At 34.3% G+C, this 12,081-nt stretch overlaps 1 protein-coding gene across 1 annotated transcript in view; it reads left to right on the forward strand.

The window, feature by feature from the left end:
- LOC128186322 (structural maintenance of chromosomes flexible hinge domain-containing protein 1-like) overlaps positions 1-12,081 on the forward strand; it is a 31,236-nt gene that overhangs the window by 9,841 nt on the left and 9,314 nt on the right. The window contains exons 13-33 of the mRNA XM_052856124.1: positions 47-170; positions 1,048-1,242; positions 1,618-1,708; positions 3,160-3,289; positions 4,733-4,815; positions 5,141-5,257; positions 5,348-5,425; positions 5,643-5,762; positions 6,071-6,215; positions 6,694-6,793; positions 6,911-6,983; positions 7,206-7,342; positions 7,562-7,696; positions 7,994-8,153; positions 8,521-8,588; positions 8,744-8,889; positions 9,216-9,345; positions 10,479-10,559; positions 10,873-11,028; positions 11,412-11,537; positions 11,815-11,894. Of these exons, the coding sequence (XP_052712084.1) occupies positions 47-170; positions 1,048-1,242; positions 1,618-1,708; positions 3,160-3,289; positions 4,733-4,815; positions 5,141-5,257; positions 5,348-5,425; positions 5,643-5,762; positions 6,071-6,215; positions 6,694-6,793; positions 6,911-6,983; positions 7,206-7,342; positions 7,562-7,696; positions 7,994-8,153; positions 8,521-8,588; positions 8,744-8,889; positions 9,216-9,345; positions 10,479-10,559; positions 10,873-11,028; positions 11,412-11,537; positions 11,815-11,894 (2,475 nt within the window). The remainder of the gene's footprint in view (positions 1-46; positions 171-1,047; positions 1,243-1,617; positions 1,709-3,159; positions 3,290-4,732; positions 4,816-5,140; positions 5,258-5,347; positions 5,426-5,642; positions 5,763-6,070; positions 6,216-6,693; positions 6,794-6,910; positions 6,984-7,205; positions 7,343-7,561; positions 7,697-7,993; positions 8,154-8,520; positions 8,589-8,743; positions 8,890-9,215; positions 9,346-10,478; positions 10,560-10,872; positions 11,029-11,411; positions 11,538-11,814; positions 11,895-12,081) is intronic.

Consider the following 12,081-nt stretch of genomic DNA (forward strand, 5'->3'; position numbering starts at 1 on the left):
TGCTAGTACATTGTATTTGAATGCTGATATGGTATGATTGTTTCAGAATTTCTGGGGTTCTGTTTACCAACGACCATTTCCAGGTCAGCACCAATAAATTGACCTTTCTTGACCTTGAGATGAGGTTGCGAGATAAAAGCACCATATTTAGCAGGATAATTAATGGACAAGTAAGTTTTCATTCAAATTTAGTTTTAAAACTCCAACTCAAATTCTGACTTGCTGGAGTTAAAAAGTTGTTAGCCCAAAACATAAAGGAAGACATCAAAATATTCATAAATGTTATTTGAATAACTCACAAATATTGTGATGGAATACTTTCTGTTTTGGTATGCTGTGTTCAGTTAGATCATCAATGGACCAGCATTTTTGGCATACAGTGCATGTCATACCAGTTCCCTGTCTGTTATACCTGAAAACTATGGCTACCAATAAGAAATTAAACTTCTTAACTTCTTTTAATTTAATAACATGTCTTGTAAATTTTTAGATGGGTGCTTCTTCTCTATCAAATTATTAACAGAGAGGGCTGTGAAATCAATACAAGTGCAATCGTTGTTACCGACATGTTTTATGATCAAGACAAGTATGAAAAATGTGTCTTTATGTACATCAACATATAGATAAAACTACACCATGATAAACAATTTTATCAAAAGAATGTAGCAGATTAATGAGTTTGATGGTAAAATTTATTTCAACTAGCAAGCCAAGTAGAATTAAATTTGATAATGAAGTAAACTTTAGGAACAACTTATCTATAATCTTTACTGTGGATTTCTAAATGTAAAATGAAAGGTTATTTTTACATATACAAATTATCACTTAAATAATTCTCTATTCAAATTTTCACTTGTCTGATCAAGTAAGTTCATTTGCCTGAAATGAACTTTTACTTGCCGGGCAATTGTTAATGTGATCCCTGAAAATAAGTTTTCTTTTAAAGAAGTAATTATATAGAACAATTAAATCCATGCTGAATAAAAGTAGAAATGTGAAATCTACTACTGTTTCGTAAGTATCTTGTGTGTTTATATTGTATAACAGGAGAAGCGAACTTCCATTGAGAAGGAGTTTTTGAACTGGCTGAAGGACTGTCATGAGCAGCATGACAAACAGATCCATTTCACAGGGTTCGGGGGTCAGGTGGTGAGGGGTGACCTCCCCAAACAGCGACAGAGCCCCTGGGGTCAGTTTAAGAGTGTGGTCTGGGACAACAAGACATTCAAAGTGGGACAGATGGTGGGTGCTTACTGACTGTGTCATGTGATGCAATGTGTCATACAGTGAAGAAATTTCTTTGATCGCATTATGCCGTTTAAAATATGTAATTATGATGAATGTTTTCAGTCAAAATGGCATCCAGAAGCTTTGGTATTAAACCAAAATAGCAAGCAACCTGCTAAAATCACTCACTGCATGGTATATTTGCATTACCATATATATTGATAAACAGTAAGATCGAATGCCTGTTATGAAGACACACATGTGCATGTATATTTTTTTATTAAGGTACATGTATGTATGCTTCTGTGTATCAAGATTATTGTTCAGATGTATAAGTAATGTATGGGTTGTAAGAAAAGGTTTAATACAGCAGAATTGTTTTCTTTACAGGTAAAAATACTAAGAACTACCCCTGTGTTTCTTGGCACTATAAAGAACTTTTACCTGTATGGGGAGCATGAGGGAGACACTTTTGCAACAGGTGGGATTATTCATTTTCTTTTGTTCTGCAGGTTACCTTATTTTTGGATATAGGATAGTTTTTTTTATCCATGCAGATATGTAACATTTGACCTGTACATTATATCAACCTATTTTAGCTTTTTCCCAAACAACTTGGAAGTATGAAATTCTAATCTCAATATTTTTTATGTACAACTTTGTTGTCCTAGGAAGCATTCCAATATGATTGTATGAAAATTAAATTTATTAGTATTTTATTCAAGTATATAATTTCAATTTCAATTTCAATTTCTTTATTAACCAATTAAGGGTCCTCAAGGGGCAACATGAAGACTGTACATACAACATCCAATGTACATAAAACATTCAATAAACATAATGTATACAAGAGGGAAAGAGTTGGATGATTGAAAGAGCTAGGACAGACATGAACATTTAATTAGTATATATATGTATGTTTCTATACATTCAATACAGTGTCTTCTATATATTTATGTTAAACACCATACATAAATATGTCAAAATACAAATGTACATACAAATTTGAAATAGCTTATCAAATGATTGAAAAGTTAAAGAAAAAAAAAAAAAAAACAAAAAAAAACAATATTTGACTAGGAAATACAAATTAAGGCAATGCCTTTTGTAAAAATTTACCAAGGGAGTTTAATATATCTACATGTAATTCTTCACAGTTTAAAATCCAAAATAATTTTTGTTTGTCTTGTAAACTAGTAAAATGTTTTGATTTAGATGAAATTAAATCAAATATAAGAATACATTGAATCGGATCGAACAGCAGGCACAATGCCTATATATATGTTCTCTCCTATAGTCAAGGTATAATATTTATATAAAGTTTTACACAGAATGTATTATTATTGTTTTACATTTGAATCTTGTATAATAGCTTACATGTACAGTTGTAATATTATAAAAAGCATTGGAAGGGGGTACAACACAAGGAAAAAAAGAAAACAAAAGATGTTTAAGAACAGAAAAGTTATTTTAGCAGCACATGTCTGTCCAATCAAACTGAGTTTCATAACTTATTTGAATAAATCTTATACATAAGAAATAAATAGCAAAGTTAAGAAGTTCACCAGGATATGAACTCTGTTGGCCCAAAGAGCTTCAAAAAAAGATTTGACGTTTGAGAAAGTCACAACATTGAAAGTTATAGGTAAAATTACGTTTTGTGCTTGTTATAAGCTTGTGCGATATAATCACTTACGTCATGAATATGACCTTTTGATCTTTAAAAAGGTCGCACAAAAATGAAAACTTTTGCACTTCAGTAGGTTTATACATGTAAATATAAGAATTTATTGTAAACAGTTTATTAATTCGCAGATCACACACAACATCCATTATATTATTGAGGCCCCACATAATATATAAGGAATCTCATTTTTTGGTTGCATAAAATTTGCAAGTTAATACTTATATCCTCTATATGAACACATACAGGCGGCGAGATAGAGATCCAGCAGGAGCCCCAGTCGCTGTACAACGAGGTGCGGACACTTCCTCTCTCTAGGCTGGACAGACTGTGTAGTGCTGCTGCCGTCAAACGTCTGCTGGAGGAGGAGGAGTCCAAGTAAGGGACACACTGTATCTGTCATAACATCAGCTCTCTTCAAACTTATATTGTTTGAAAGTAGAATGGAAAATGTATTGCACTAGTAACAGCAAATGATAAGGGAGTTGACAGTCATAATTCCACTGTATCCAGAAACACTCTGAAAAATTGGGTTAGAATTTAATTCCTTTGTATAATATGCACCTCCCAATTCTGATTAAATTTTGGCTGAAAAAAAAGTGTGAACTCTACAGAAGACTTTACAGTATACATGTATTACTATGTCTCCCTTCAAAGAAAGAAGGGTCTTTTGCTTTGGTTGGTCTGTCAGTCCACCAACAGTTTCCGTTCATTTTCTTCACAAAGGTTAATAACACTGAAATGAAATTTGGTATATAGATTTATAAGAATACCTACATGTAGGTCAAGTTTGATTTTGGGTACGATCGAGCAGTTTTTGGCAGAGTTGTGCTCCACGGCCTTTCAAAAATTCTATTTTTGGGAGTTGATTTTAATCAACTTGAAACAAATCATCACCGCTGACAAGACTTAGTTCTCTGAAACAATCGATGAATTCGCTGTAATGTATTCTGAAGCACTGTTTTCAAGGAAACTTATTTATAAATACCTTTTGAATAGTCAGATTTTAAATGGTAGGAACAATTTAGATATGTTTTGTTGTGGTATGTATTCCTACGCTGGAGTTTACTAAAGTCTCGTTCAACCAGACGATCGGTGGTTTCCGTAAATCTTCGACAAGCAGAGAATCTCTCTTGCTTGTCGGAAATTAACGGAGACGGCCGAGCATCTGGTTGAACGAAACTAGAGTTCAATATTGCTTGGATCCATACAATTTTTCAGAAATATTTTGATGACTGATACATACCTTGATGGAATTAATAGTATCTTTAATATTACACGACATGATCATTCATATATGAGGTTTTCTCGAAATTCTTTTTGGAAAAGTCCGAGTATTCATATTATAAACATGTGTGTTATTCAAATACATATAAAAACTACTTGCCATGCAAAATAACGTATCGTTGATTCTAAAATATATAATAATCGATAAAATCAACTCCTGTCAGTACTTCAGTACTTTGATTTGCAGTTTCTGTTCATTTTTTTGGCAGAGGTCTACAAGGGAGGGGGCATAAGTGTTTCAGAACAGTCTTGTTTAACAAGACATAATTACTTGTGTTTTATCTTTAACTCTTAGAAATGAATGTGTCAGATGAGAAGGAAACTGATTTATACATAGAACTCAGCAGGAATTCATATTCATAGATCTACTTGTATTTGAAGTTACATGTAACTTTGTTAAAATACAGGAGAAATAATGTACAACTTTACATCATTTGTCATTATATCAATGCCGTTGAAAAAACTAGTTTATGTACATAGTAAACGTATGATATTGAAGAAAATATCCAGTAAAGTGGTGGTTTTCTATTTCAGATTACCTTCAAATCTGATTGTCACTTGGCCAGAAGGGGATGAAGTCAGACCCAATGAGAAACGCCCAGCAGGGAAAACTATTGGTTTGTTTTCATTTCTTTTTAACAATGCACAGGTTCCTTCCAAGAGGAAAAAGTGATTCCCATTCTATAGTAAAGTTTGATTTAGAAAGATACATGGACTTAAATCATGTTTGAATTTATCAATTTATGATCATATTCTAATCCTTCCCAACCCTCTTCCTGATTTTGAACTTTCAAATTAAACAAATGCATAGAAACAAAGATGAATTTGTGTGTAATCAGGTGAGTGATGTGGCCTATTGTCATCTTTTCATAGTTTGATTGCATTAGCAAAAATTTAAATCAGACTTTTCTGTCAAAATTAAAATTTTGTTTGTATTTTTAGGGGCTTTGAAGATAGAAATTGAGAACAGGAAAGGGGAAAAGATCCAGAAACTCCCAGGAACCAGTGCCCATGCCTCTCACAAAAAGTTGCTGGTGGAGTTAAAAGTTATATGGCATAGTGAGTTAATGTTCTAATCAACCTCCTCCCAAAACATAATATGCTATTAGTCATGAAGAGATATTTTTGTGATTGTGTTTATTCCAAAAGGTTCGACAGGTGATCAGACCATTGTGTCCCACATTAGTCAGCATGGCAAGAACTGGCCTTATTGGTTCAGGAAGATGGGTAAGTTCTACTCAAGACCTATATTTAAACATCTGTAATGGCATGCTATTTTATAACTGTTCAGAAAAATGGGTAAATTCTACACTAAAATATACAACTTTCCGACAATTTAGATGGCAAGGTATAATAATTGAGAAATTATTACATCTGTAGCATTGAATGAAATATTTATGTACATGTATTACTTGCATAATTAGGGATTTGGGGTTTATTACAGAGACCATCAATAACCTAGGTCCCCACACCCTTCGGCTACAGGTGGTGCTCAATGAGAGTGGCTCCACAATCTATGCAGGGAAGAGTCTACCCTCCCACCAAATCAAGTTCACCGTCACAGGTCAGTCTACCTAACATCTCCACACTCTTGTACCTAATATCTCCACACACTTGTACCTGGCATCTTCACACACATATACCCATGTACATCATCAAAAGTGAACAGTTATTCCAAAAAAGGGTATTTAACAGAGAAACCTTATTGATTTATTATTTTCTTGTGCATGTTTTTGTCCTGGAAAACTTAAGATGAAAATGAAAACATTTACATGTAGGTATGGTATGCAATGTTTGCACATTTACATGTACATTGCAGAAACAAATTCCTCTATGCTCTAAAGTTGGAACTTCATTTCATGTTTTGAACAGAGGCAGAACCCGAGAAGTTTACAGTAGGGATGTTAGAGGGACCATTCAGAATTGGACAACCATTTCAGATTCCGCTGGTGTTTCGAGATGCCTACAACAATATCACAAAACCTGTCTATACATCCACACCTACCATTCAGGCCAGGTGGGTATAGTCCACCAATGCATTTTCCATAGGCGGTAATGTTAACGTCAGGGTTCATAGCTCCATCCCTAATTTTCGTTAAGCAACGAGGGACCTCTTGAATAAAAGCTCATCAAATTTTCTCTCTTCTCTTCTGTTAAAATTTTTTTGAGGGAAGTCAGATTTGTTTTTCTGGCAAAACGCGTCTTTCTTGAAAAAATCTGAAAATGAAAGTTAAAGTAGGGGATTTCTCAGTTTTGGAAAGGGTGTAAATTAAACAATTCAAATTCTTCCTTTCAAATGATAATTCAATTTTGACACTTGGAATAGACATGGTCTCCATGTGACTGCTGTTAGCCAATATTTTTTCTTCGAATCTAGCAGGAGGTAAGGTATAGTACATATGCATTGTGGCAAGGCAGACATGTGTCAGAGTTATTTGATATTGTTGCTACAGTTAACATTTTTTTTTGCTAAGATGGATTGTTTGGTATTTCAGAGACCTGGACATTTCGTATGAGAAGACTATTGCGAAGGGCACAAGCCTGATCCTGACTGGAATTGTGGCAGAGGGAGTCATCAGTGAAAAGCACACTGGAGTAAGTAGTGCTAGTGATCTATTCTTGAATCAAAAGAGAACTTAAAAGTTTACTGTAGTTGTCTGTTAAGCACAGATGTAGATTTGGTTTAAATATTTTCTCATCTGTCACTTCCAGAGCTATGGGGTTACCATTACAGTCCCTGGGCTCAGAGAAGATGCTCAAGCTTTAAAACTCAGGTTCCTACCAGGTATGAATATTTCACTAATGTTGATTATTTTACATTTGCTGTCATTTCGTCCTTGTAACTGTTTCTGAAGTTCTGCAGTGAATATGCTGCTTGAAATATTTCGTGTATCAGACATTGGAATTTTTGGCATTCAAACATTGTTTAGTTATGAATTGACAATTAGCATCTTATGATGTTAAACTAGCCCTAGTTGCATTCTGAGTTTGTTCCTATTTTTACAAGGTTTACCCAAGGTTTTGCATGTCAAACCAGAAGAAGAAATGGTCATTGAAAATGGCACAGCACCAGTGTTCCATGTAGAGGTTCAGGACATGTCTGGAAACATTACAACTGACAAGAACCTGACTGTCACCTGTAAGGTATGTCGTTTAATCACAGACTAACCTTACCTGTAACATGTGTACTAACTCTACCTGTAAGGTGGATTATATATAAATTAATGCATGGATTAATTTTTAAAAAAACACAAGATTTTGTTGGGTTCATATGACATGTAAATAATCATACACAGAATCATGTGTAGTAAAAGAGGCAAAAATTTGTCAACATAACCTGTGTATTTGACTCTTTTATGTAAGTTCCCTGGCTTGCCGACTGACTTGATGTATTTGTTGGACTGCTCAGCTTCTGGCTGTGGGAACATCACAGGTGACCCGGTACTACTGAAGAAGGTCAAGGACAACCACAAGCTGAAGGCCTTATTTGAAGTCCCAGTAAGTACTTCATGTTTGTAAACTTAATGTGTGATAACTCCGTTTGAATCAATGCTTACACACCTTACAAAACATCCTTACCATATGTTTTGCTTTCTGACGATGTTTCATCCCATTTAGTGTTGATATCTTGCAAGGGGGGTATTTACAAAATGGATGTATTTAATTTCTCTGAAACTGTTTACACTTGTTAATGGTCCTTGTCCTGCTAATTACATTGATAATGACTGAGCCGATGGCAATGATGTAGATGTAGTTTGAAGACAGTAGTACCACCACTGGTGATATGTTTTACAGAACAAGAAGGATGTGTCTGCGGTTGAGCGGACTCTGGTGGTCACTCCCAGTAACTCCATCTCCCACATCGAGGTCAAGCAGGAGGAGAACAAGAAACAGAGGATACTCAAGCAGGGAGAGAGCATCATGGGAAAAGCAGGGGATGTCATCTCGGGGCTGAGTAAGATTGCTTGAAATGTTGGAAATCTCTCTAAAACAACATTACAGTCAAACTTCAATATCTCAAACTATATGAGACTGTTTTAAAAACTTCGAGATGTCTGAGTATTCGAGATATCGAGATAAAATACTTAAAAATAAGTGGTTGGGACTTATAAATCACTTTGACATATCCATTGTATTCAAGATATCATTGTTTGAGATATCGAAGTTCAACTGTAGTTTAAGAATTGCTTTAATCTTTTAAATTGTCCAACTCTTCACATCTTTCATTAGCTACATGTACATTTATAATGACAAGGTAGATTGTAGTTGCATTGTTTTCAAAGACCAATTTTTTTTTTAACTTACCGTGTTTATTGTTTTAGCTCTGGTGCTCTATGATGAGGCTGGCAGGGCAGTCACAATAGATGAGAAGATATTTCCAAAGATCAAGGTACAATATACACACAGTTACTGTTCCTACATATTTACAAGTCAAATCAAGTGATAATTCACCATTAATAAACCATGTAATGAACATGTCTCTTAAAATGTACATATACACCAAAATGAGATATATTCTTAATTTGGTTCTTGTTTTTTATTTAGGTTAACTGGATAGCAAAGTTAAACCAAGAAATGGTCCTTTCTGGGAACCTGCCCCCAATTAAGGTCCCTGCCTCTGTGAGTGACCTCAAGTACTGCCAGGTGGCCATACACGACAAGTCCAATGTAGAGTTCAGCTTTACGGTCAAGTAAGGCACAGCTTTGTAGACTTAAATAGTAAATTCAGCTTGTTTTCGTTTGCTGACTCTAGAACTGGTCCAGAATATCTCCAGCATCTAATAAGTAAAATACGGTACACGTAAATGTTGTATAGATAGAAAGGTTTGAGATGCAAGCGAATTAAAATTTTGATATTTGAACTGTCTTGAGATGAGATCTTTTGATAGTTCTAAAGCATTCAGAACGGAAGTGTGCAAGCTCAGAAAATTTTTTAGAATGGAAGGATAAAAATTATTGGAGTAGAACATGGATATGTATATATTTGTCAATTTGATATTTCATGTTCTAAATCCAGTGCTCTTCCTGCTGAACAAAACCAGATAAAGTGTAAATGTCAGGGGCCAGCTGTTGTACAGATCGGGGAAGTGCTGGAATCCGAGATACAAATCACAGTCAAAGACAAGTTCGGCAACGAAATCACAGATGTAAGTACAAAGCTGCTCTCAGAATGGTAGGGGCTAAGCTCATTGACAGATGCATGTTTAAACTGGTTACAATCTTACTGATGAGGAAAATATCCAAAAAATAATGGAAATGTCATATTTTGTGGAAAGTGGCTACCATTTACAACATTTATATAACGTACCGGTATACATATATACATATATAACAATACAACATCTAGACTATAGTCTGTCCTAAGATAATTATGCAACTCATTAGGGCAATTTTTAAAAAAATACACATACCTGTGAAAGAAGTGCAATTAAAATAGGTGAAGGGGAAACTATACAAGATATCTTCATTGACACATAATTGTTTTTCACTCGGAAAAATTCACAAGAACAAAAATATATTTCGTATGGAATTTTATAATGGGAAATGTTGACATTTTTTCTCCAAGCTCTCATAAATTGTCTATGTTATCATCCTAGTACTTTCATCTCTTTTGCAATGCAAATTCCCTGTAGACTTTTTATTTTAAGCCGTGTAGTTAAGCCTGACAAGCTACAGGGGGCATTTCAAGGGGAAAATCTTGGGATTGTTTCAAACTATTGCTTGAATATCATTGAAACCCAGAAGGTGAATATAGAATAATTCAGGAAAATGTGTTGCTGAAATATCTTGGGACAGACTATAAATGACATGGCATTTTTTTCCTTGTATAAAAAATGTTGACATCAGTTCCTTTTAAAGCAATATGAGCTGTATTTTTTAGAATTTTATTTTGCTGCAGAAACCTGCTAGTATGATAAGTCTACATTAAACTTAAACTTTTATGGTAAAATTCAAAAATTTTTTCCGAAGAAAGATTTGTCTTTTAAGGAATATATAGCAAATCAATTTTTGTACAGGACGACAATAATTCAATTTTGCTCCAATAAAGGCTTCTTAACGGATTTTCCTACAAAAATACAGCTTACAGATATTTAAAACCATGATTTTTTTTGTCATTTTAGAAGAAAAACACATTTTCGTAAAAAAAAATTCAACATGAAAATTGCAGCTCATATTGCTTTAATGTCTTTGTAATAATTGTCATTTATGTGACTTGCGGCATAGTGAAGGGCCTTGAATGAACAGATATATAAATAAGAATGAATTGTATCACTTTCAGCTTCCAAAAAATTCCTTACATGAATTCCAAGTTACAGGAGATGGCCTCCAGACAGATCTAGTCAAAATTGTATCCAACAGGGTAAGATAAAAACAGTCATTCAATCTTTGAATGCTGTAAAACTAGTTACAAATGACTATGTGATATGTGAAACATTTGCCGTGCTTTGAAGCATTTGTTGTGAAAATGTTGACAATATCTTCAAATGTATAGATGAATGAACAACACACTGAACATGCATTTAGAGTGAGTGTTTCTTGGTAAACCAAAAATTGTAAATTGTCAATAAAGATGCCTCTTGGTCTGTAGATAGGGTTTGCCAACATTTATTTTGAGTAAAAAAACTTTCCATTCACTGTAAAGGTTTTAATGAAGAATGCCTGTTTCTCTGTAGAATGGGTTTGCCATCACCAACGTTCGGTTTGAGGGGGGTAAGATTGGGACCAAGGACGTGAAGGTGACCTGGCGTGAACTGAGGGACTTTGTGAGAATAGAGATGGTGGCTGGGCCCCCCGAGACCCTCACCCTGCCTGGCTGGGACCCTGAGGAGGTCAGCTCTGATCACAGTCTCAAAACATGTGCTATTCTGCTCAAACTGGTTTTGTTCCTTTTAAAACTATGTATGCCATGTTAAATGGAATTTTTGCTATGCTGGAAAACAGACCCAAAGATTGTCAGAGATGTGAGATGTATTAAGAGTTAACTTGAATACATGTAGTTCTGCAAACTATCGGTATTCTGTCTTCAAATGTGCTGGAAACTTAGAAATGGTTATGTAATCTGTAGTTTATGTGTTTTATGTGTCTAAAATCATGCTACATTTTATTAATACAAAACTTTTAAGTTAAAAGGCTTTTAATTTTATTTTACAAGTTATTTATTATGTGCTTTTAATCAAAAATTTAGTTTTACATTTACTTTTATTTTTTACAGACCATCACTGTACTGAATGAAGGCAAATTGCCCAGATCTATAGTAGTACAGCTGTGTGATCAGTTTGGTAACCCAGCCAAAGTGTCTGATGTCCGGATGCAGTTAACCAAAGAAGGCAAAATCAAGGTGATTGTTGTCAACACAATGCGTTCCCATCATTATCAAAACAGATATTGAAAAGAAGACTTTTATAGCAAAACTGATATTGGAAGAATTCAGTTGTAGAGATATTGAAAGAAATGGCCATACAGATATTGAAATAATGTTTTAATTTTCTTTTTGAGGGGTGCTTTGTACATGAGTATACATATAGGTGTAAATGACAATGTCTCAGATTTATTTTTTAAGGGAGAAATTATGTTACTTGAACGAAATGAATACTAATTTTCTGATATTTGTTTAGTTATACCCTCCTCCCACCCCTTTGAAAACCAATGCTCAGGGACAAGTGGACTTTGGAGTGCTCACAGCATCTGGACCCAGGTTTGTTACCTTTACAGATGAATTACAAACAATGCATGTATATGATAAGTATTTTTACACAAATTTTTACATGTTATACCGACATTTGTTTTGTCCCCCTTCTTTAAGAGTCTTATTTAAGAAATGTTTTATTTAGAACACATTGTCAAATATATTCTTGAATGATAGTATGAGAAAGATTATGCTT

This window comes from Crassostrea angulata, chromosome 1, assembly GCF_025612915.1.
Source record: "Crassostrea angulata isolate pt1a10 chromosome 1, ASM2561291v2, whole genome shotgun sequence".
Taxonomy (NCBI): Eukaryota; Metazoa; Mollusca; class Bivalvia; order Ostreida; family Ostreidae; genus Magallana; species Magallana angulata.